Source organism: Chenopodium album, chromosome 18 (assembly GCF_948465745.1).
Source record: "Chenopodium album chromosome 18, dcCheAlbu1.1, whole genome shotgun sequence".
Lineage (NCBI taxonomy): Eukaryota > Viridiplantae > Streptophyta > Magnoliopsida > Caryophyllales > Amaranthaceae > Chenopodium > Chenopodium album.
The window spans coordinates 9,279,309-9,305,027 of NC_137851.1; the positions used below are offsets into that span (position 1 = coordinate 9,279,309).

At 34.8% G+C, this 25,719-nt stretch overlaps 2 protein-coding genes across 3 annotated transcripts; one reads left to right on the forward strand and one right to left on the reverse strand.

The window, feature by feature from the left end:
- Positions 1-1,822: 1,822 nt before the first annotated feature.
- Positions 1,823-11,407, reverse strand: LOC145593012 (uncharacterized). 2 transcript variants are annotated; one of them, XM_081649526.1, is made up of 10 exons: positions 11,251-11,407; positions 10,173-10,339; positions 9,641-9,772; positions 9,507-9,557; positions 7,092-7,188; positions 4,707-4,753; positions 3,792-4,008; positions 2,806-2,935; positions 2,569-2,611; positions 1,823-1,978 (listed from the first exon to the last, which is right to left on the reverse strand). In XM_081649526.1, exons 1-10 carry the CDS (start codon positions 11,303-11,305, stop codon positions 1,904-1,906), a joined length of 1,014 nt encoding a protein of 337 aa, XP_081505652.1. In that variant the 5' UTR covers positions 11,306-11,407; the 3' UTR covers positions 1,823-1,903. The 2 variants fall into 2 exon arrangements, with proteins under 2 accessions (XP_081505652.1, XP_081505654.1); XM_081649528.1 differs by lacking the exons at positions 1,823-1,978; positions 2,569-2,611 and adding an exon at positions 3,059-3,121.
- Positions 11,408-17,546: 6,139 nt separating this feature from the next.
- LOC145591430 (ELF3-like protein 2) lies at positions 17,547-24,564 on the forward strand. The gene is made up of 4 exons (XM_081647875.1): positions 17,547-18,578; positions 20,415-21,247; positions 23,112-23,163; positions 23,253-24,564. The coding sequence occupies exons 1-4, from the start codon at positions 18,369-18,371 to the stop codon at positions 24,258-24,260; spliced, it is 2,103 nt and encodes a 700-aa protein (XP_081504001.1). The 5' UTR covers positions 17,547-18,368; the 3' UTR covers positions 24,261-24,564.
- Positions 24,565-25,719: the final 1,155 nt, after the last annotated feature.

Sequence of the window (25,719 nt, forward strand, 5' to 3'; positions counted from 1 at the left end):
AGCAAAGTAAATGATTCATTATAGAGTAAAAGATTCATGACACCAATTTGTAGAATGGTGTTTTTCAATGGAGTTTGAAGGCTAGAGGGTTAAAGTGAAATTATGAGACAAAAAGAAAGGAAATGGGGTTTTTGTTTAGTTGGGGTAATCATGGGTTAGGGGAATTTTTATTTTTCATCTTTTTGGTCGTTTAAATGCTTAACTAATGGTTAAACGTCGATTAAGGAGAAAAATGACGTCATAAATGGTCTTAAGTGGAGTCTGGTAGTAATCAAATTTTAAAATTTTTTACGGTAGTACACAACCTTTTTAATTCGCGGTAGTACTTTTAAAAATGACATTAATACGCAGTAGTAATTAACAAATTTTCCTTTTTAGTTACTTTTTTTTCCCAAGTCCCAAAGAGCACACATGACCCGACCATTTTGGGCGGGTTTCGGCACAAAAATTCCAGCTCGAAGCTTGGCCCGACCGAGAAGTGGGCTGAATTCTTTTGCTTCGGCCCAGCCCGGCCAGCCAATGATCACCTCTATTTCATTTATACAATTTATGTCATACGAAATGTAATCCAAAAAAGAATTAAATTTTAAATTGCATGAAAAGGTATTGATGTTTCCTCATTAAAATTTAAATTGAATGAACGTTTTCTACTTATTTTTATCTAATTATTGCACCCTTTTTCATAGATTAGTTTCACTACTGCAAAAACAATTCAATGTTTTCGTGTGACATTGGTGAACTGATATTCTCCATAAATATAACAGTTTATTGAACAAAAATATATGCAAGTAATAATTATGAAGATAACATATTTTAATCCAAGACACCATTTGTCTACTACACACTTCGCCAAAGTTAATCAAGACTCTTGTAAAGATCAAAAGTTCTTGAATCAAAAGATTTTCATAATAAAATCTTATGAAAGGCTTATATTGAATAAAGTTCTAGTAAAGCATTAGATCGATTCCCAACTAAGGGGACTTTTCATCTAATTTGGTCATATTTTTATGTTTTATGAGACAAGGTTTTAGCATTGTGTTTTTCAATATAATGTCGATGGTTATAAATAAAAACGAGTATCCTACTACACCTTTTCTTGCTAGTCACAACTCACAAGTTCTAGTCTCTTATAGATTGTCATTTGTGAATATAACTTATGTATGACTAGCTTAATTTCAAGTGGCAAAATTTGGTGAAATACTCCCTTAATCCTACATAAAGTTCTACGACTACTCTTGCTATGACCTATTCTTTTTGGGATTCCACTATAATTTGTTTGAATGAAGAATTCAGAGGGAAGGAGGCAAGGGAAACATTCTAATGTTCAAAAAAAGAAAAGGAACTAGAGATTTGGAGACAATATAACCAAAGTTCATCTGTGAAACTTTATATTTCTACCCGACATAGACTCCTACAATTCCATGCACTTACATTGAAGGTATGGTAAAACAGAATTCAAGGACACATCTCCGATGCTAATCAGGATTCCACACTCTAAAGCTATAATATCAGCACTCGAGCGACATACCATCAAAGCTACAAATTGTATCTATGGCAAGCTTCACGTTTACATTGATGAACACTATACATTCACCATATTGTAAAATAGACAGACAGCATATAGCAAGCTAAGGTTCATGCATCTACGGCAATTAGCTTCCAGGGAGAGCTCCTAGGCATCTCTGACATTCATGCAAAAACTACTCTGCTATAAAATACTAGAGAGATCCTCCAAGAAGTGCCTTGGAGAAGCTCAAATAAACTAATGCGGTTTAGAACTAAAGAGCAAAACTGCCTCAAAATTCAGAACTGGAGAAAAAAGTGTCTTTAAAAGTTCCATTTATTATTATTGAGATAGATTGTATCAGTACAATCCAAAGCATTGCAAGAGACTATTTGTTCATTACATGTCCAGCATTCTTCCCCTTATCATGGCCTCGGCTTTTCTCACTTGCTTCACTGGGCCTATGATGAAAACCTACATAAAACAACAGTACTATATAAGTAACATAGCAATGCTTGCACTTCAAGCTACACATATGTAGACAAATGCTGTGAGTTCGTGATTAATCTGATTATATGACAGAATATGATACAGCACATATAATTCCATAACCATAAAAGTCCTCTGATGTCTTTAATGAGGCTCCTATATAAAGTGGGATTTAGATGAATGTAGTCTTGCATAATTACAAAATGCCTTTACATAAAAGTTATGGAATACTTTCAACTAAATAACTGTTAACCGATATAAAGAGAATCTGCAACAGAAAGGAGGTAACTTCTTTCCGTGATTGCATAAGGACTTTATATTATTTTCTATCTTTGGGCCTTTGGCAATGACTTTTAAGGTTAACGATGGAAATTGAAGGTCTTTCCGTTCTTGCTTCCTTAAAAATAAGAAAAGAATAGCAAGTGGAGATGGTGACGATCAATTGTAGCTCTGTTGTAACCTAATGAGGGTTTCACATCAGGTACATGCCTCATTGTAGCATCACAGGAGAAACACATAATTACTACAGTACCAATAGGGTGTTAATATCCTACTTCATAGATTTCCAAACTCACCTTATCAGGGGGACCCTTTGAGCCTCCAATGAGAATCTCTGCACTGTAGATCACAAACATATACAGCTGGGTCAGATGAAATTCTTGCAAATATAAAGTATAACAGGTAGAATCACTTTTAAAACAATGTCGAAAAAACTGGGAACTTAAAAGTGAAACACAGCCAGACCAGCTGATACTTCAAAGTTTCAAGTATTTAGAAAATCGTGTGAGTTAAAGAAAGAAGATGAAAATTACTTGCACGATTCCTTGATTGCCAGAATTGAAGATCCTTTTTTGCCAATCACACGTCCCATTTTCCCTGGCGGAACATCAAGAACAGAAAGGATTTCCTCTTCAGGAGCTTCTGTGTCCACAGGCAGGTCATCTGAATAATAAACACACCAGGTCAACAAGGTTCTCATCTCATCAAGGAGGCAACCAAATCGTTCCGTGTTCACTCCAACAAGAATTACACATAAAGTTGAAACACAGAATATTAGGTGATTACCAATATAGGCTTAAGCCTCACAACAACCTCTTAAAGCAGGAAGTGAAAAAGGATAACTCGATTCTGGCATCACATGCAAAGGAGAACAACAAATTCATTACTGTCATTCATCAACAAGCTTCAGTTGCCACTCTCCAGTGGTGAGATGAGGAGACAATAACCTCAAGACCACACACCAAATGGTAACAAGCACAAATGCATGTGCACATGAAAAAAAAAAATCAAGAAGAAACAGGTATTATCATAGGACGGAAATGTTTTCATGCCTTTGGGCTCAGGTTTACTCATATGTTTCATGAGGGTTTGTTTGAGATCTAATCAATTCTTTTTCGATATATTCTTGATAATAAAGTACTGATTTTAATTGTACATAACTTCATGTTTCAATTTAAATCATGTTCTGTTACAGAAATATGAGCCATCACCTTGTAGTTTTTGAACCAAATTACATTAAAGAAAACCTTATGCCAAAAAGAAGTCATTCCGTGATAGAATTTGTGAGCAAAACACTCTTCATTAATATATCACTCATCCACATGCAGTCTTAAGGCTGTTTGAACCCCCAGATGATAGCTCCATTTAAAAAGTGGGTGACTTAATCTTTACTCTCTACAATAATTTGAAAAAGACAAGCACTTGAATTTTTATTTTGTCCCACAAGAATTTTATAGCACTTCATATAGTAGCTACAAAAATTTTATTGTTTAATTTATGGCTAAAAGTATTGACAAACCTGGAATAGAAGGCAAAGCAGGCCATTCAGCCAAGTTATCATCATTTATACAGAAGCAGCGGCAATACAATTCACCACGAACTGCAAGGTTCCACAGAGATTGGGCATTTAGCTTCTCCATCATTTTGTGATAGATGTAAAGCAGAAAACGGACGTCATCAGCAGCCGCACGGATCATGAGGTCAGATAATGGTCTGTATTTCCAGAACTTAGGATCCTGAAAATGGAATACAAATGTCAGTAAAAAAAGAATCTGAAACAGAAAAGTTACTGTGCCAAAGGCCATAATGGAGGGTTGTTAATTACGTTGAATGTCCAAAAAGTAGCAGATATAACTGGTCCAACCATACAAGTCATACAGCAGTTAAGTCATTTCTCCCTAAAATCTCAAGATAGTGCAAAATAACATTGCACAATCATCATCTAGCTTGCGTGGAAGCCAGTCAGAAAATATGATCATAGAGGAAAATTTATAATACATAACTTCATGGAGCTACAGTTGCTACACTATTTGGGCTATTGTGTTCATTAGTAAACTGTCAATTTGTCTTCATGACTCACTAGCACAGTGCAATATAGTTGAGAAGAATGTGCTTATAGTAAAACATCCATGTATATAAACTTCTACATATATTAATTAGCAATGCCAAATTTCTTCTCTAAAACCAAGCAATCCTGACTTCCTAAGCCTAACCATTCTAATTTTAAAATACCCATGAATAATATGGGGAATGAGCCTAATGGACCCTATTCTTAAGAATATGAATTCACTTTTCAATCAACACAAAAATGAAAGGAAAAAAAGGTAGCAGATGCATTTAGGCTTTAGCATCAATTCAAAAACATCTTATTAAGTAGAAACTCAATGTCTGGTCCCATCTTTAAACCAAGAATGACAGACTATTTGAAACCCACCTGCCTCAAGAGAATCCGAACCTCCTCCTTCTCAAGATAAGATATTCCTGCAGAGGACATACATTATAAAAAAAGTTATATATGAACGAAAATATAAATCAAGAACTTCAAGCATGATAAAACTGAATAGTTCACATTGCATAATGTAACACAAGCATATTAAGAAGATCATCAGTAAACAACTGCACAACACAATCCAATTTTTTTTTAATTCGACCAATTTGGTCATGCCATCATACTAATGTGAATATTTAAGAGTATTAGCACTATGGATACGGCTTTGCAGGGCCAGAAATGACTGATTGCTGACTGAAATTTAATAAAATCTGAGTTTGTGGCATGGAAATTATGTAAAGGGTCTTATCTCACCAGTGTATAAGGTGCACCTAGGCACTGTGGCGCAAGCAAGCCATGCGCCTTTTTTGGTCCAAGCAGGGCGGTTTTGGTAAGGAGAACAACTTTTTTCCCATACCTTTATTTACATTGCACCAAGGCACGCCTAAGGCACAAAGAAATCCCTATCACCTTGACGCACCTCAAGCAATCTTAATATGGGATGAAGGTCTTCCAATGTCATGTTAATGCTAACCTCTAGGTATAGTTTCACGATTACATGCCATTCACATATAGTACAATTTGAACAAGTATCAGTTTTCACCAATCACTGGAAGACAATTTCAGGGAGACCAGAAGACATTCCAGGACCCAAAATAAAAGAAAAAATCCACTCGTTGCAGATTGCATTCTTGTTCAGAGCATTTGTCATTAAAACCCAATTTAGAGGAAGCCAGGCCATACAAAAAGGAAACTAGAGAATTGCAAAGTAAATCTCCACATCTATATCCAAGATGCACATCATTCTCTAATCATCAAGATTATAGTTAATGGGATAGCCAGCATATATGCCAAATTACGGAATCGATCTCCAAATAGTTGTTCAATTGAAATTTGAGATGTTATCACTCTTGTTCCAATAACCAATAAAGCAAGTGCTACCAAAAAATAACATTTTGAGACGCTCTACCCTCCCCCTTTTCTCCAAGACTCTGACCTAAAATTACCATATGCAAAAGTTGAATGTCTCCATAGATCAGAAGTTGTGTCAACATATTGATAAAACAAATCTTCATTGGCACAATGGCACATAAACAAGACCTGATAGGAATAACCTACTAGTCTTATAAGTTGGTCATCTTTCCACTCTTTCTTCAATGTGGTCTAACTAGCCCTTATATAAGTTGTTTTCCTATACTACCCACATTGCATTACCTCTCATGTGAGCCATCTATAATCTAGCTATATAATTAGGTCAATACCATCCTTGTAGGTCCCTCTTTAGACTTCCAACACAAGGTCAATTGGTTACAATTCTGTTAGGCTACTTGCTCCAAACAAATATTCATATTCATGTCATCTAGCAATCTTTAAGCTATTATTTGCCTTTCCTTTAGGCTAATAATAGGCCTGAATCGTCCGCTCGGCTACGAAATTTAATTTCATTAGATAGGGCGGCTAATGCGCGCGATGCACGCACCATAACTAGTCATGTTCGATGAGCTATTTGATATGACCTTATGTCACAAACTTAGTTGTTGGCAACATTAATGAGGTAAAATATATAAACAAATTATTTTTAAGGGTATAAATGTCCGCACACTATTCTTTGAGGAATTTAATAAAAAGACAATTAGCATTAATGAGGGAAAAAAAGTAATCAAACATTTTGTGGATATAATTGTCCAAACACTATTCATAAGAGTTATCTCATACTTTTTAAAAGGTATGGATAGGACTAAAGCCGCACCCGGGAAGATTATTTGACTACAAACACAGTAAGGCTTCATATAAAAACCAATTGGTTTATTGGAGGTAATATCTCATGAATCTTATAAGCTAGTCATCCTTCCTCTCTTTCTCCGCTATGGGACAACTAATCTCAACTCCCTTGTAAGTTTCCTAACACAATATCTAGAATTCTTTACAAATGAATTAATCAACTTGTTTACAGATTAAGACTAGTATTCTGGTAAACAGGCAATGGAATGCCAACAATTGTAGTCTTGCTGTAACTAAGATGAACTTTCCTAGTTTCAAAATCTAGTAACTAGTAAGATAAGTCTAGCCATACGAGACAAGGATATGATACACAGAAAAAATCTGGATGGACTCCCAAACAGTTTTACCCGTATTAGAAGCATAGTTTACCTAAGTTCAGGTACAGCCTAACCTAGTAAAATTAACCCACACTTAAGAAAGTAAAATTTTAAAGGTGTGGTCCATAGTTCTACTTCTACACTGAACTCCTTATTGTTAGACACTTTCATTTGTGTAAAAGCATTTTAAAAGTTAGGCACAATAAAATAAATACCGTGACAAGTGTAATACCACAATAGCGTGGATCTGCAAGAAGAGCAACAAATGAGATGTAGTCATCGGGCCCTTTGGGACGGCCATCCTGTTCTTCAATCAAGGTATATGCTATCTGTGAAATATATATCAATCACGTCAATTCATGTAGGATTTAAAATTTTCTAAATCCATGATAAATAAAAATATAAGCAATACAGTGACTATAGTCATCCAGTAACATGCCCTTAACAAAAGGATGCGAATGAAAAACAAATGCATATTCATAGTAAGTAATTGTAAGAAACCAATCCAGAGAAGATGAATCTCACTTTGTGAGGTCCACCAAAATGATACTTCACTAGCAATCCAGCACACAAAAATGCTCATACTTATGTAACAAATAATTAGTCAAACTAGTGTTTAGCCCGGACAATGTCCCGGATCTATACATTAAATATTCTTATATTATAGTTTTCATGTATTATAAAAATCTTTATACTTTTATTATAGGGTCGAAAAAAATAATTTGTACATATAAAAAAAATATATATAAAAAAAAAAAAAAAAAAAAAAAAAAAAAAAAAAAAAAACACTCATGGTCTACATTAACTATATTTAAGAAAAAAAAATAAGCAAAAGTATTACTACGTAGATAGCAAAGATGGTATGACTTCTTATTTATTTTCTAAAGGAACCAAGTTCAATTCTTGACATAAACATTTTTTAATTGACATGTACCGTGCATATTTTCTAATTGTATGACGTGGCATCTTCTTGGTGAAAGAGATGGGTGACATGTGGCGTGTATCCTTAAATAGGAACGCCTTTTAATACATAGTATAGATAGATTGCTCTGCATTTTTACTGGTTGAATCGCATAAGTTGCCACTTGCCAGATGTTAGAGGTAAAAGGCTAATTAAACCTAGTCACGAAGCCGAGTAAAATGAAATTGGTATTTAGGTGCCATGAATTAGTAAGTACATACTCTTTCCGTTCTCTTTTGTTCTGCTCACTTTCCATTAGTCCGTTCTTTTTCATTCTACTCACTTTGCTTTATTCTATTTTAGGCATATACGTTTCACCATCTTACCCCTTTACCCTACGATAATTAACTTTTTCGCACTCTCTCTTTATTCACCTTTTTCTTACACCCACCCACCTTTTTACATTATCTCTCTTACTTTATCCTACTTTTATCTTAAACCCACTCCCCTATTTCAATATTATTTTTATTTTTGAATTACGTATCTATAGTAAGTAAGTATATATGACATAAAAATAACGGAGGGAGTATAAGGATACTTACACTAGAGGCAAAAGGTAATAAAAATAAAAAGAAAGTTGAAGCAACTTGATAAAGAATTTTCACATCCCAACATAACATTCTTCAGCAAAAATAGTTCAATAAGGTCCAAAGATCCAGTACTTGGCCATTGAATATACTTATCATACTTAGAGAGTAACTGTAATGGACTGGCGTGGCATTATAGGTAGTGCAAATACTGCAATATAATTCAGTAGTAGTATCTTCAGGAGGAAGATAAGTGAGTGGCGTAGAGGGGAAATGCTATAAATAAGAGCAAAATAGTGAGAGAATGGGAATGAGGAAATTTATTCTGTGTTCATTTCAGTTGTGTTTTACAGTTTGGGAGAGAACAAGCCTCTTAAAAGCTTGAGTTAAAGTTAATTTTTCTGTAATTTCTTGCTTTGTGGAAAATTTCCATCTTCTTCTTCCTTAATTTTCTGCCCAAATATCAGTAAATGAACAACATAAGTAAATATTGTGATCTTCTAGGCATCAAATTGGAAGAATGCAATGCCCTTCCTCTAACACAGTTTAAACAAACCAAGTATTATAGATTACAGAGAGGTGGTGTAAGTATAGAAGGATAAAAGTCATAAAACTTGAGACTTTGTGATCATGAACAGAAATAATTGAAAAGGAAGACAGGAGGGAACAGAAAATCCACTGAGATCTTCTAAGATAATTTAATTAAACATTTATAAACTCATTAAGTGAAAAAATGCATGAATTGCAAGAGTTCTTTCAATAAGCCACAGCCACATCAAGGATTGACCGGATATTGTTTGTAATGAAGATACTGAATCAAAATAGCCAATGTACAGATATGTAAAATGGGAGAGACTCCTAAAGATAACAGGATAAATTCCTTAGGGAAGCATTGCAAATTTTCAAATTCCTATACCTTAGAAGACCCTAAACAGGTTCTTGAATTTAAAAAATGCCTTTTTAATCTTAGTCCACTAAGAATCACAATAGGAACAAAACAAACGTATGACTTCTCACATTTACATCTCTAGAATCACTACAACATGCAGCCAAAATATCAACTATCAAAAATCACACAGAAGCAATTCAGCAAAACATGAGGTACATAAATATAGCTACTCCGAACATTGACTAATCAGATATACAGAAAAATGCTAACCTGGGTGTCCATGACATTATGTAACTTGATGCCAAACTGGTAATATAATGCCTAGAAAAGGGAAAGCCGTCAGATATTTTAGTTCAAAGCAAAACATCAAGCAATTATGGATGGTGGATAGACCAATTAGAGACCTCACTATCACGTTTGCAGTCATGTATAACTTTAGTGATGTATCTAGATTCAAGAGCAGGCTTACATGCTTCTATGAGCATGTCTCCACCTTCTATGGCATCCACAAGATATATAGCATCTGGAAATGCAATCTGCAATTAAGAGAAAAGTAAGCCACTACATAGTCTACATTCGGCTCAAACTATGGAAAATTATTTAAACCATACTATTTTACAAAATACATACATATACAATACTTTACTGCTCCCATAGTAATATCAATCTACAAGTCCCACACAAGGTAGAAAAGTAAAATCTACTCACTGTATAACTGCACCTAGTACAGCAAGATCATATGGTTGTGAATTACGAAATCCATAAAATCAGATCAAATACAATTTTAGTGTTCAAGAAACCAAACACCCAACAGCAACAAACCACCTACACCCCAACCAACCCTACCCGTCAATAAACAAGGAAAAAAAAATAGAAAATAAAAAACAGAGACAAGTTTTAACTGATGCCTCGAGAATAACAGGAATAGTCAATCACCTGCATGATACAAAGAGTTCCATAACGGCACAGGTCAACACCCTCACAATCGAAGCCAATTACTAGCTTTGTTTCAGGACTTGGCTCTAAGAACTCCACTGGAAGCTGGGAAGCTTCGGTGACAATATAAATTGGAACTGGTGGAGCATCATCGGAAACTAACCCACCTGTACAAAACACAGTTACTCGTGTCAACTAAACAAATATACAAATGGATGATTTTGATCTTTACCTCTACGTCTCCATGACACAGATTCGTGGAAACATAAAGATGGTGAGGGAAATAACATATAACAAAGAAATATGAATTTGGATACATTGCTTTCCTCATATGTAAGGTATATACTTCTCCACTAAGATTTTCTATGAACAACCCATGTAAATATGGACTGCAATCGAAAACCCAATCATCGGCCAAAATGGCACCCCCAATTCAGATTATCCCAGAACCCAACGGAGAATCAACTAGAGATGAGCTAAACAAATCACTTCTACTAAACTAGGGTAATACACAAAATGCTGGGTCATACTTTAACTTTCAATCAACTCAACATAGCTCAGACCTCAAATCCTCTATATATGAACATATAAAACCAAAGCATCAAATAAACTAAGCATGCATTTCGTCGCCACGAGAGACATCAGCAGCACCATTTTTGCCTAACTTATGCACTACCTTTACCATTTCAGAATTCAAAACAGGCAAAACTACAGCTCCATCAGACAAAAAAGTCATACACAAATTCATCCAATAACCTAATGTCAATTTCATAACACAAAAGTTCCAAAAAATTCAATATAAACATATTCAATCAAAATATCAAAAACAATACAACATATAAAATAGTTCTACAAACCATCTATGCAACAGTGGCACCAACAAATGAACACAAACCCAATTCAAAAAACAACAAATTTCAACCAAAAATAGAGTTTATTTGAATACCCATTAAAAATTTTGAATAATTTAATAAACCATATTATAAAAGCTAAACCATAACTCCAAAAATTAATCAGCAAATCCAAAAATAATTCATAAAAATAAATTAAACAGAAGTTTAATAGGAAGAAATAAAACCTGGGTTCGAAGGCAATGGAACATGAGCGAGGTGGGAAGGAGGATCGTCCGCCATCTGATCAGACCATTACAAGACTGATCGGATTTTTGGCTCAAACCTCACTTTTTTTTTTCTCTGTTTTTTAGTTTTTATTATTTTGGGTTTTTTTTTTTCCAGGACACTATAGTGTATTTATAGGCCAGTGATTTGAAATTTCACCTTACTTTCTCCCCCTTTTTTTACAAGTATTTTATTTTCATTTTTCTAGTCTAGTAGAAAAATTAAGACCTATATTGACCAATAAGATTCTTACATGTCATTGAAGAAATAGGTTGATTGGTTTAAGGGTTTTGAGTGACATAATTAAATCGAAATTAGACTCGCCGCTGGATTTATGCTTGTAATATTTACAAAAAATTACTTGTTTGAAAAAATTTTAAAATATTAATTTAAGTTTTGTGTGGTGGACAGTTTGGACACGTGGTTTTGATTATATGGGATTACGATTTGCAAAAATCTACCCCTTTATGATCTGATATCTCAACATAGGATGATAAATGTGAACATTTTTAAGGTGTAATCGTATTCATTAGTTGCGTATCCTAAAGGATAGGATAAGATAGGATAAGTGTTACTCTAACAGATCCATTTCAATTTATTTGAAACTCTTCAATTAATCAAAAGTGCGGATTGAGTTGTAGTGGAAGAAAAATATTGAGGCTAGGGCTATCAATTTGGGCAATTAGGTTGGGTTCGGGTCTAGTTAAGTCGAGCTATAGGTCATATTTTAAGTTGGGTCCCTTTTGCCTCCAAGTCAAGTTCAAATTCAAATTAGCAAAGGTCGATTCATGTTGTGACGAGTCGTTACCTTTTTGGGTGCATGTCTGGTTTGATTTGAGTCACATTAAGGTTGGGTTCATTTTTAACTTTTGTTTGTGTTGAGTCCATAAAAGGTTGTTTTATCGTGGGTTTATTCTGGTTTGGGTGAAGTAAAGGTTAGATTATTCTCAAATTGACCTGGATCAATTTAGGTTAAGTCATTTGTAGTAGGGATGGCAATATTTCATGGGTATACGCTAACCCGCTCCACCCGCTTTAAATAAATGGACAAAAACCCGAATTAAATGGATTAGAAGTGGGTGATGGATGAAGCAGGTGATGGATCGGATCGGATGTGGATGATAATTTTTTCACCCGCTAACCATCCACCCACCCGTTTTAACATATATTTAATTTTTAATCTAAGAATTTTAATCATAAAATATGAAATGTCCAAGAAAACTACTTGTTTTTTAGTTGCAAATTTATTTTTCAAACAATATGTTGTTATTGTTTCCTTTGTTATTAATAAAATTAAAAAAAATTATTGTAAAAATGTTAAATACGGGTCTAGGCCGCACTCGTCACGGGAGAGTGCAAGTCCACCACTCTACAAGACCAAGGAGGTTCCACCTCAAAACCATATGGCAATGAGGGGAGTAGCCCCTTAGTATTATATAGTGGTGGTAACTCTTGAATTCTTTCAATGTGGGATTCCATTACCACCACACTCCCCCTTTAGTCTTTTAGTGTGGGACAAGAGAATGCTCACATGTGGGTTGTTCATGGACTCAACAATAAATAACCAAAAACTAGAGTTTATGTGAGTTTTTTTTCACTTTAATACTCATCCATTAATCATCTGCTCCACCCGTTTCATCCACGGATGATGGATAAACGGATATGGATGATGGGTGAAGCGGGTGACGGATGGATGTGGATGAAGCGATTAGAATAATGGATGGATGCGGGTGAAGCTCTATTCGATCCGAATCCGATCCATTGCCATCTCTAATTTGTAGTATCCAATGAATTTTAGTTGGATTATATAATGTCAAGGTCGAGCTGAGTAATGTTTGAATTAAGCCAATCACAATTATGTCAAAATCATTATTGGGTTCAAGTCGGATATATACGAGGTTGAGTCATGATTAAAGCTTAAAATTCTATTTCAAAGATGAATACAAACAATTATATTCAATTTATTTCGAATTCAAGTTTTACGCAAATCAACTTTTTGGTTAAGTCGATCAATTATTAGTTGTCTTTTTAAGTGCCCCAATTTGACTAGGCGTGTGTGCCACTAATACTATATTTAATTATCAATAAGTATAAAGTATAAAAAGTTTATATATAAAAACTATACATTAAAAAGTTTTTATAAAAACCAATATGACTATTTTTTTTCTTATGGATAAATCATTATTATTGGTCAAAGGGGATTATTATAATTCAAAAAAAAAAAAGGTCAAAGTTAGGCACTTAAAAAATGAAAATAGTAATTAAGTTCATTTTCTGTTGCTATATCAATATTTGTTGCTCACCCAATTTTGAAACCAACATTAATAGAGTAATAAGAAATTATATTAATGATATAATAAAATGTTTGTATTTCTATAATGTTAATGTGGGTAAAAAGATAGGTAGGGACATAGGGTTGACTTCTATTCTCATGCTAGTTTTGGGCCAATGGCAAGTGTAGTCAAAGTTAATAATTGATGGGATGTAATTAGGTTATGACTTATGAGTAGAGGTGTTAACAAGTCGAAATCGAGCTTAGGTAGCTCAGGTTTGGCTCGTTATACTATTGCTCTAGTTTAAGTAGAGTCTTGAGCTTTTTCGTGCTTAAATTATCAAGTTAAGTTACACTAAAACTCGACTTAGGTTCGAAAATAATAACAATATAATGTCTATTTCTAACATATAAAATATTATAACTAAGTTTATTTATTTTTCTTAGACTTATTAAAAATATTCTACCAATGTATAAGGTTACAATATTAAAAAAAAAAAAAAAAAAAAAAAAAAAAAAAAATTCGAGCTTGTTCAAGAGCTTTCGAGCTAAACATGGTTGTGTCTCGGCTTGTAAAAATTTCGAGCTGAGCTTGAGTAGTTCGCGAGCCGACTAAGCTCATTAACACCCCTGGTTATGAGTTAACACAAGTTGGGTAAATAATTAAGATGTGTAATCTTGTAATTTGTTCCTCCATTCTTTTTCATATGTTTAAATTATGTATGCTAAGTATTACACTTCCTTTTTTTTTTTTTTTTTTTTGAAACAAAGTATTACATTCCTTTGTTATGTTTAAGTGACACTTATTTTTTAAACTTCATATTATATTTACCAATACCCAATTTCAACGACTAATATCTCTAATTATTAATAAGTAAAAAAATTATAACGTTAATATTATGAAAATATACGTTGAGGTGTTCTAACAAAATTTCATGTGTGTGTGTGTGTGTGTGTGTGTGTGTATATATATATATATATATATGAAAAAGAATGATTTCGAGTTCTAAACAAGTCTGGTGTATTTTGGGTTTAGGCAATTAATTATTCATGTCAAATCTTTAATTATCTATTAATATCTAGTTGAGTTAGTTGAGCGTAAGTTCGATGTGAGTTGTAAAGTATTAGTTCTATTCGATTATCGAATTCTAGTTTAGGATGTGTTACACAGCAATAATTTCACCCAATTTTCAAGTACAAGTTGAACACATGTTATTGTCAATTTAAGTATGTTTCTCGGGTTAGGTTATTTTTAATAACTATAATTGGGGCAAGGGCAATTGAGGAGGAGAAATGATCGACCATGAATGTGAAATTATTTTATTCAATGATGCCTGCACTATTAGACTGTTAGGTTTTATTTAGTTTTTCAATTTTATAATTAATTAAAATTATTGTTATAAAGTAAAAGCAAATTATTAATTGATTTAAACTTGTTAAAGATTGAAATTTATTTTCTTGAATGGAACGCATGTGTCTCCCTCTCTTTATTTGTAAGCAAGAGATGCTCGTGCATTGTACCTTTTATTTGTGTGTCAGACACTTTACGAGTAGGGGGGAAGGGAAGGGTAAGGGTTCTCTACCTTTAAAATGTCTCTAGTGAAGATTGAACCCTCAACCTCATGGAAGGTACAATCCTTATTACCAGACCAAGTTTAGATTGGTATTTAATACTCCTTCCGTTTCATAATTAGAAGCCTATTTCTCTTTATTACGTGAGTAATAAATGTTAGAAATAGGCTTCTAATTATGAAACTGAGGGAGTGTAGACATCTACTTTTGGCCTCCTGTCAGTGCAATGACGATAAATAAAACCATCTTCGTGTTGGATTAACGTGAAGAACACTTATGGATAACTGATTGAATCGCAAGAACATAAAAATAAACTAGCCTAACCCAAAAACAAATGCATTAAGGTCCAAACAACTAAGCCCGATCATAATTAGGCTTAAGTCCAAGCTTAAAACCTAAAAATGACGGATTTAGAGGCGCCTAGGTTAAAAATCAATGTTGCCGCAGAGAAATCCGCACGCATCTCACTGAGTCGCGCTGGTCCGGCGCGCGCGACTCACAAGGTTGCGCGCAACACCCAGCGCAACTGCTAGTGATGCGTTTGCGGAAGATTCAGAATTTCATAAAAATATGAAATCGAATCTTACCATAATACCTTGCGCAAGAAAATCAGTTGCGCTACCTATAGCAGCACAACCTAATTACTTGCGCTGAGATGCCGCGCGCAAGTCATTCAAATGCGCGCGACACCTGTTGCGGCAGAATGTTCAAAACCCTAATCGTACCCATTCCCTATAAATAGGGGCTTAATACGAGGCTCAAGGAGACATAAAATTAACCTAAAACACTTGCAGAAACTTTGTGAACTTGTGTGCTACCAAATCCTCTTGTCCTAATCACTCACCCCCTTTAATACTTGTTACTACGGTGGAGGTTCCCAAACAAGAAGGAGTCCATAAGTGTTCTAAACGAAGATCTAGCAAAGAGAAGTGGTAAATTCCCGAGCACTTAGATCAATCACCTTTGTTTTGTTGTTTAAAACAACATTAATTAATTAATTAATTAGTGTTGTTTGATCGCTTTAAACGGACTTTTAATTAATTAATTTCACATACTATCTTTCGTTAAATAAGAATAGAATTGAATAATTAAATGTTGATTGATCATCTAAGCCAAGGCGAATCTTGTTTATTTTGTTTAATTCACGAATATTGATTAAATGAGAATAACGACTTTTGCAATGTAATTCCTACGTGATTAATGCGTGTAAATAAAATCAATAACTTAGTTTTAGGTATCACGTTGCATATATTGTTTGGTGATGAAATTGTGAAAAAGGAAGAGCTAGTAGAGGCCGTAACTAGGGCTAGAATAGCGATACCTCCTTAAAAGGAACGTTATTTTAGTACCCTCGCTCCCGAACTCATTTCTGGTACACGTAAACCAATTTAGGCATGGGTAAACTTACGATTCGTGTTAATTATCCCCTAAACTCTACTTGGGAGAAAGGCATGAATGAGGTTTATGAGTTTTCCTAAAACTCATTGGCGACTCCTACTTGTTTCTTACAAAAAAGCGTGATGAAAAGATCATTTCTAATTCAAGGTCCCCCAACACAGTCAGGAATTCAAATCCTAATTACACCCTAACAAGTGTAAAGTCCCAGGCTTTTAAAGGGTCATGGGCATCTAAGGAGAAGGATCCCCTACGACGGGAACACCCTCCTTACAGGGAGTAATGATCATTGTTATTGGATTATATTTTTAAAAACTTGATATTTAGATACGAGTATTATTTTTAATAACTAAAACTTTTTTTTAAAGAAAAATAACTAAAACTTTTGAAGTTTTAATAGAGCATTAAGGTTAGCAGTATTGATTAGGACAACCATTATAAATTTCACCAAAACTCCAATTTTAAAAACTCGTGACTCACCTATACTCCGTATTTGTTTTTTAACGTTTCTCAACTTTACATGCTTACCCATGATAAATGACTTACTTCACCAAAAAAATAACCCTTAAATTCTTCCCTCAAAAACCTCTCTCTCTTTGTTTTTTTGTTTTTTTTGTTTTTTTTTTTTTTTTTTTTTTTTTTCATTCCTTTATCAATAGTCATAATCAGATACCTAAACCATAAATCTATTCTTTGGAGGATAGTTAAAATAATCCATTTTGAGGATAGTTAACAATAATCCATTTTAAGATTTGCTCTACATTTGAATGGCCCTACTCATGTACTGTCTGTCATCTTCCACTCTAATTAAAATACAGAAATAATAAAATTAACAACTTGCCAGAAATTTGATGATTTTACCTCCTACCAAACCAATAATAAATTTTAAATTATAATTTTCTAATGATTTCCTTCTTCCCTGTTTGGTTAGATAACATAAATAAGAAACTCAAAGGTCCAAAATCTTTGAATAACAATATAATTTGGCAAAAAAAAAATAAAAATTTGGGAGTTTTCTAGCTCTATCCAAACAGGACCCACAAACCTCAACAACACTTTTTGCTCTTTCCTCTTTTCTACAAGGAAAAAAGCTTCAATCTTTCTATCAGAAAATCCCTAATTCTGCAGAAAAAAACAGCATCATTTCATGTTTCTCTCTCTAGAACTTATTCCTTTTCTCTCTCTAGATTAGAAATATCCATTGATTTCTTGTCTGTTATTGTTGATTTTTTTTTTTCCCTTATATTGGGGAAACTCTTTTTCACTGCGGTGGGATAATTTTCTCAGGTCGGTTAGCTTTTTGACTGAATTGGAGGAGACTTGCTTGTTCCCAAGGAGGATATTTAACAAATATTTTGGCTTTTGGGTCTGCTAAAAAGCTGAGGGATTTCAATTTTAGGGTAAATTTTCTGGGTTTTATTTCCACTTTGAAGATTTTGATTTATTTTTGTTCATTTTCAGTTTGAATTTGGCTGGTATATCTCAATTGATTGCAATTTCTGGCGATTTGGGATTCTGGGTATTTGAAATTTTCAGGTTTTGTGTTTAATTTTAGTGTAATTGGGTATTTTTTCAGTTTACTACTAGATTTGAGGGTTTTGATTGAGGGTTTGTTTGTTTGATGATTGAATGGTGTAATTGGGTTTTGACTGAGGGGTTGTTTGCTTGGTAATTCAATGGGGTGATTGGGTTTTTTCGATTAAGGGGTTGTTGGTATGGTGATTTAATGGGATAATTTGGGGTTTTTTTAGGGTTTGGTTGCAAATTTTGTGGATAATTGGGTTTTGAGCAAGGTAGTAAGTTGATTTAGAGGAATTCATAGAGAAGTGGGGAAAGAAGATGAAGAGAGGGAAAGATGATGATAAAATGATGGGACCTATGTTTCCAAGGTTACATGTCAATGATACAGGGAAAGGAGGTCCAAGAGCACCACCTAGGAATAAGATGGCTCTCTATGAGCAGCTTACGATACCATCCCAACCGCGGTTCAATTCCGGTGCTCATCACAATAGCAACAACACTATGGCTCCTTCTTCTTCAACGATGCAGGTGAGGTTTTGTGGCTCTTCAAATCATAAATATACCGGTTCTCATATATATTTTGATGTTGATTTTTTGTGCTTTAATTAATTGAAATGTTGCTGCAGTGCTCATTCTTTTTCTTAGTAGATTTGTTGTGCTGTAGTTGATTGAAGTGTTGTTGCAGTGCTCATTCCTTTTCTTAGTAGTTACTTTGTGTTAATTGGAATATATGGACCATGCCTTTGGTGTGCCCCCGACTTGACTGTATTTTTGTCAACGTGTGGATATAAAGTATGTGTCAGTAAACAGTTGAATGCCACAGGTATAGAGGTAGAGGTATCCTTGCGTTTCTGAGCTGCCTGACCAAAGAAAGGTTAAGTAGAGTGGGTAATGAATCTTGTAGGGTGGGGTGGGGGATTCAGAAACGTTAACATTTTAATTAGCTAATGTGAAGCACTGAAGCATTCCTTATCCTCAATTGACTCGGTTGAATTCTTGAATGACTATTGTTATCTCTAGCTTACCAACCTATTTTATACAACATAATTAGTTCTCTGTGATTAATTTGGTTATTCTTGTAGCAATTCGCTTGCTATTTTTATTTGATAGTGGAAGGCATAGTCCTTAACCCTTGTAGGAATTTGGAATGTATTATTAGGAGGAACTTAGACTTTCCCATTTCAGAACTCCTATGTTTTTTTTCCTAGTCTTTGACTTCAGTCATTCAATCTGGTTGGTGAATTTACATCAACCCTGTTTTCTATTTTGTCTCTAAACTCGTTCTTACACACAATTAAGTCAATCTGCCGGGAAAATGTCTAGCCTTATTGCATTCATTTGTCATCTCTAGTCTGCCTGTTTGATTGGTTCTAAATGTTGATAAATGAGTCTCTATCCTCTAGGTGCAACATCTTAATATTATGTACTGACATGACCTTTTTGGTTGTTGATCTCACCCCCCAAACAGAAAGTGGAAAAAGGCTCGCATTGAATGGTTCCAACCAGATCTGAAAAATGATAAATTGATGGTCACTTTCATACACGCATCCTATTAATATTCATATTATATAAAGGCCTATAATATAAGTAAATTTAGTAAGGATTTAATTAGTGAGAATAAAAAGGCAATTAGCATTTCAACAAGGACATCATCTATTCTTTGCTGGTGGAGAAAGTTTCTCCTGAAGCATGATTCAGATGTACGACCAATGCATGAGGTGCTTACTAACTGTGGTAGACTTGATCTGTCATAGCTAAATTCTCAACCTATGAGGCTATGACCACTATGGGATCAAAGCATCCTTTGTAACTTCCAAACTTCACCCATAAGCATATTAATGGTAAGGATGATTCCGTAAATATCGAGAGTTTGATGAAGTAAAGCAATAGAGGGTTGGCTATTACCTTGTAGAATTAATATGGATCTGCTGTGGTCCTGTTACTTGCTGTTTGGTTTCTTGTCTGTTACCTTTATTTATTGTTGCCCTGACTTGCTGCATCATTGGTGATAGAATCAGCTTCAAAATTTCAGGGGAATTGTTACTATTCTCCTCTCTTCCATCCTTTCTGTTCTTTCTATGGAGAATCGAGTGACATTTTAATCATGTAGCATTGCAAATTGGCATAAAAACTAATACGAGATTACAGGTTGTAATTTGAATGGGCCCTATGAGTTATGTTATAAATTTGGCTTTGTATTGTTTGATCTGTATTCTGAAATTATTAAGGCCCTCTTCTGCATTAAGTTGTATGTTCATTCCCTGTTTGTGCATGGTCTTCAATCTTCATTGACACTTTTTTACTGATCAGGTCTGGTTGACGATTAGAATTTTGCTTCTTTTCATTTATGGTTTATGTATGCAGGGTACTTGCCATGAACAAAGTATGTACTTCCCTCTTTATCGGCCACCCTTAGCCTCATCTTATGACGAGGTTCAAGTCAGTCGTCCTGAAGTGGTGGATGCAAGAAATCGACCAGTACAAGGGGAGAATCGGAAGCAGCAATTGGAAGAGGATGATTTTATGGTCCCCATATTTTCTCAACCTGGAATTAAGCTATATAATGGAAAAACTCAGAATAATATGCACGAGGGAAGACGCAATCATCCAGGTTCAGGTCATTCAACAGCGCTTCCAAGTCCCGGTGAAAAAGAAACTGACCACAGAAATAGTGGAGACTTCATCTCTAAGCAGCAAATAAAAAATCTAGATGGAAGAAATTCAAGAGTATATGATGCCCCTACTAGAGACTCATCTGATATATTGATGAGGGAAAAGGATGACTGGAGGAAGGATGCTTGTGCACAGAGTGGATATCCAGATAGGTACAGAGCTATCAATTTAGAGAAAACAGATGCCAATTTACGACAGGACCATGAGGATGATGTATCGGCTATAGATGCTACAAATCTTGTAGGTGTTTCAGAACAGCCATTGGAGTACCCTAGCAAAGAAATTTCCTTGAGGCCGAGTCATGCTCCTCGTGTAGGATGTCATTATAGGGGTGATAACGAGATTGGCAGTGGAATGCAAAGGGTAGAAGAATATAGGACATTCGAGAAAGAAAGTTTAGATAAAGGGGATGATGTCTCTGAAACCTCCATGGAGGATACATCTGAATTGGACATAACTCCTGACGACGTTGTTCGCATAATTGGCCGTAAACATTTTTGGAAAGCTAGAACTGCTATTTCCACGTAAGTATTCTAGTTCTTCACTAAGGTTTTATTTTTTTCCCCATTGTGGATCAGATTTATTTGTGGCTTTATAATAAATCATATGTTGTGAGTTGTGAAAATTTTAGATGCTGGATTAATTTCATACTATCTGCTCTTTCTCTCTACATGTGATCTTTTTATCTTTAGCTTAGTTTGATAATAAGTGTAGGCAACCAGACATGTATCTAGTGTGTTCTTACATAAATCAATCATCAAGTATTCCCTTTTATGAAATGCTAATATAGTGACAGGACTGTCAATTTCAAAATAAAGAATATACGAAGATATACTTTTTATTACTTTCTTCCACTCTCTTTTTGCATAATTCTAACACAATTTCAGTTACTTAACGACAAATATTATTACCGTATCTCTGGGATAAAAATTCCCGGTGAAGGGACAATGGAATATACTTGAACTGCTGATTGTTTAATGGGTTTTCTGTAAACAAAAGCTTACTATGTCGCTCTCTGTGATAATATCTAAGCGCCTATGAAGTCAGATACTGCGTGGATGGGTGTGTAAATACCATGATGTGTGAGGCCCACATATAGTTCCTCAAGATGTTATTTAGGTGTCGTGTAGCCTATTGGTGTTCTAAATGCTCTTGTTTAATTTTATTGGTCAATGGACTATACATGAGAGGGAGATTAATAACTGAATTGTAGTATGGCTTTCAGAAAAAAGTTTCATGGAAATATATAGATGTGGATTTTTTCACAAATTTACCTCCCTCTCAGAAATGAAATTTGCCAGAAATATATAGATGTGGATTTTTTCACAAATTTACCTCCCTCTCATAAATGAAATTTGCAAGAAATTCAAATCTCCAAGAAGTTTACCAAAAATAAATCTAATCTTTAAATTAGTTTTCTGTATTATGGATGTTGTTTTATAATTACTGTTGCAATGATCTTATATGTTGGATTTATCTTAACTGCTGGGATTGTGGTGAATATTTTTGTGATACTGTAAGCAGAGTGTAAAATTTGCTTTAAGGGAGGGAATATTGATGCCGTGGAGATCATCACTCCCTCCATTATATGGGTTGGCGAACCTTCATAAATTCCTGCAGTGGATCATCATGAAAAATCTAGAACAGTTTCGATGCATTTGGTGCGAGGCGAGTCTTGAGACGGTCAATCATCCATGATTTTATGTCGTTTGTCTCTGCCTTTGGTGAACATATTATGTGTCTTTCCTTGATAATGCTTTGCAAACCACTAATGCTTAGGTAAGTCCTTGGTTCTCAGTGGGTGTGTATTATGAGGAAAATTAGTTTGCTGGTGAGGTGGCCCAAGTATCTCATAGCTAAATCAACAAAATATGATGAATTTATCATGCTGCAGTTATATTAGGTACCAATGGGACAGACCTCCAGTAAAGCTTTATCAAATATGCCTATTGAACACTGATGCTTCAAGTGATTGTTGATTAAAGAATTTTGTTGATGCGTGTTGAAAACAAATTTCATCCACTACCTTGTACCCAAGGATTTAAGAATTTGTACCCAAGCTTATAACTATGTGATTGTTTTGTTTCTAATCTTGTCTTTCAGAATCTCATTTAGAATAGGAGAAATCTGTGAATTCCTAGGCTTTATGCTGATTTCCATTTTTCTGGGTACAAATATGAGTGACTTGTTGAAACATTTGTATATTGAGGTTTGAGTATTATGCATATCATAAAATTCAGTGCTTGTTAAGATGTGTGCTGGTAGGTCTTTTTTATGCAGTTATGTTGAGCTAAGGTGTGGCTCAGCAAAATTACATATGTTTGTTATGTGACCTTTAGCTGTTTCAATTTTCCTTATTCTTACTCCTACTTAATTTACTCTTTTCAGTCAACAAAGATTGTTTGCTGTTCAAATATTCGAGTTGCACAGATTGATAAAGGTACTTTAAAGATGCATAGAAAGACTTGTGAGGATACTACAGTTCTGTGTTTAAACCTCATATTTTGAGACCTTTGGAATATTTTGTAGGTACAAAAACTTATTGCAGAATCCCCAGATTTGCTGCTAGAAGGCACTGCTTTTGTGGGTAAATCTTCTTTGAAGGATTCTGCTGTTAAGAAATATTCTTCAGAGTTTGCAGTAAAAGCTCTTGCTCGTAAGAGCTCGTCAAAAGATGATTCCCACAAGGCAACTGATAAGATGGAAGGTACAGCTGAGAATGCAGTTGCTAAGTCACCTCCAGTCCCAACTCAAAATGCTATCCAGCCTGCAGCTTATCAGCCTTCCTCTGTCAACACAGGCTCATCATTTCCACCGGCCAATATGGATCCGAAAATGAATCCCTGGAGCTTCCATCAACCAGGCCCTCATCAATGGTTGGTGCCTGTGATGTCCCCTTCAGAAGGTCTCGTATACAAGCCATATCCTGCACCTGGTTTTACAGGCCCAGTTTGTGGGCCTGAAGGCCTTACGCCTGTGATGAATCCGGCTTATGGAATGCCAACTCCACCTTATCTACAAGGGATGGGAATGCCACCCGGCATGCATTTTGGCGGGCAGGGTTACTTTCCTCCATATGGCATGCCCATGATGAGCCCAAGTGTATCAGGCTCAACTGTAGAGCAACTGAACCAGTTCTCAGGTCCAAACCCATATAGTCAAACAGGTCAGCCTGTAGGGACCAGTGCTAATTTTGGCAGCATGAAACATCAGGGTTTGTTCAATATGCCTAGTCAAAAGAATGGAACCATTGCGCCTGCTGCAAGACCCCGCCCCCCCAGGGAACGTGAGCTGCAAGGAAGCACGGCTAGCAGCCCCAGTGAAAGAACACAGGAAACAGGTACAGTTCCGCTCATGGAAGGAAGAGACGCACTTCCTCTTTTTTCTGCGGCTCCAACCACCCAGATTTCTGAAGGCTCTCCAGCTGAAAAGCCAACTAGAGTAATCAGAGTTGTTCCACAAAAATCTACAAGGGAATCAGCTGCACGTATTTTCCAGTCTATACAGGATGAAAGACGGCACTACGAGTACAACTAAACGCACTGTAACTGGGGTTAATGAATACGATGATTCTCGGTGATTTGATCCTCATAATTTTGCGACTTTAACTGTTCTTATTTTGTAGCATACTTCGTATCTTGTAGAATCCTTGTGTCTGATCTGGTTATAGGGTTACTGATGTGTAGATATTGTATTTCCTCGAGGTTACAACTAATCCATGTAAGAGGTTAGAATGTCCCTGGAATTTCTGTTTCTGTTTCTGTTTCTGTTTTGGATTTAATCAAAGAGATATTCACAATGATCAATGTATATGATATGAACACAATTTATCTGGGCTCTATTTGTGGTATTTAATATTTATGCAACAGTCCTAAGCTAGATATCTCTTGAAGATTTGAGCCTAGTATAGCCTAGTAAAAAAAAAAAATATTACAGTTATTACACACGGCAACCCACTCCATTTTCATTCCCCACTTTCTTCTTCTTCAATCAAAATCTAGGGTTCCTGATTTTCTCCTCAAAGATTAATACCATTATCAAGTAATTTAAAATCAAAACCAAACCTTAATTCAAGCACTTTACAATGACCGGTTTCTTAGGTGAGGTTTTGCCGTTTTGGTGGGTGCCTGTTACTTTTTTTCTTTTCTTCTTTTTGTTGGGGAAGGGTGTTTTGGGATTGGCGGCGGCAACCATGCATGAATGATGAAGGGAAGAATAAAGAATAACGAAAATGGTTGATTGTGGTTAAAGTTAACAACTATTTAATGGCTTTACGCTTATTAAGGACATGGATGTAAGTTTTTAAAAATAGAGGGCACAAAAGATAATCGAAATTGGCTATCATACAAAAAATAAGCAAAAAAAAAAAAAAAAAAAAAAGGGTTACATTGAAAATTTCTTTTTTATATATCGTAGCCCATCATATAATTATATGATAGCCCAATTTTTGTAATCAGTGATTAGATATGTAAGCTTAATATATCTAAATATTTCACAAACCCTAAAAAAAACATATAACCTCGTTCAGCCCCCAATTCTATCGCATCAATTTCTTCTCTCATTAATCCAATCCATCTTCTTAATAATCGAGCACTTAATTAGAGAGAATTGATAAATAATACTCCCTTTTCTTAATTTTTTAAATTTTTTTTTTATAAGCTAGAGTTACACTTTTCGTCCGGTTTTTTATAAGCTAGAGTTCATTTTTGAAAATCACTTACAATTTAATAATTTATTTTTGCTCTTTTTTACTTTATCATTTCTCACTCCTTTAATGGTCCCGCTCCCTCTCACACCTCTCTTATCTACCAAGTAGTACTTTTTATATAAATGAGATAAAATATGATAAAATTACTCTATTAAAAATATATCAACCACATACTTGTATCAGGAAAAGCAGGTGAAAATTAAGATTATTAAAGACTAATCAAAAGTTAAGAAAATTATAAGAAAATCGCTTAAAATTGGGATTATCAAAATCAATTTTTCATATGAT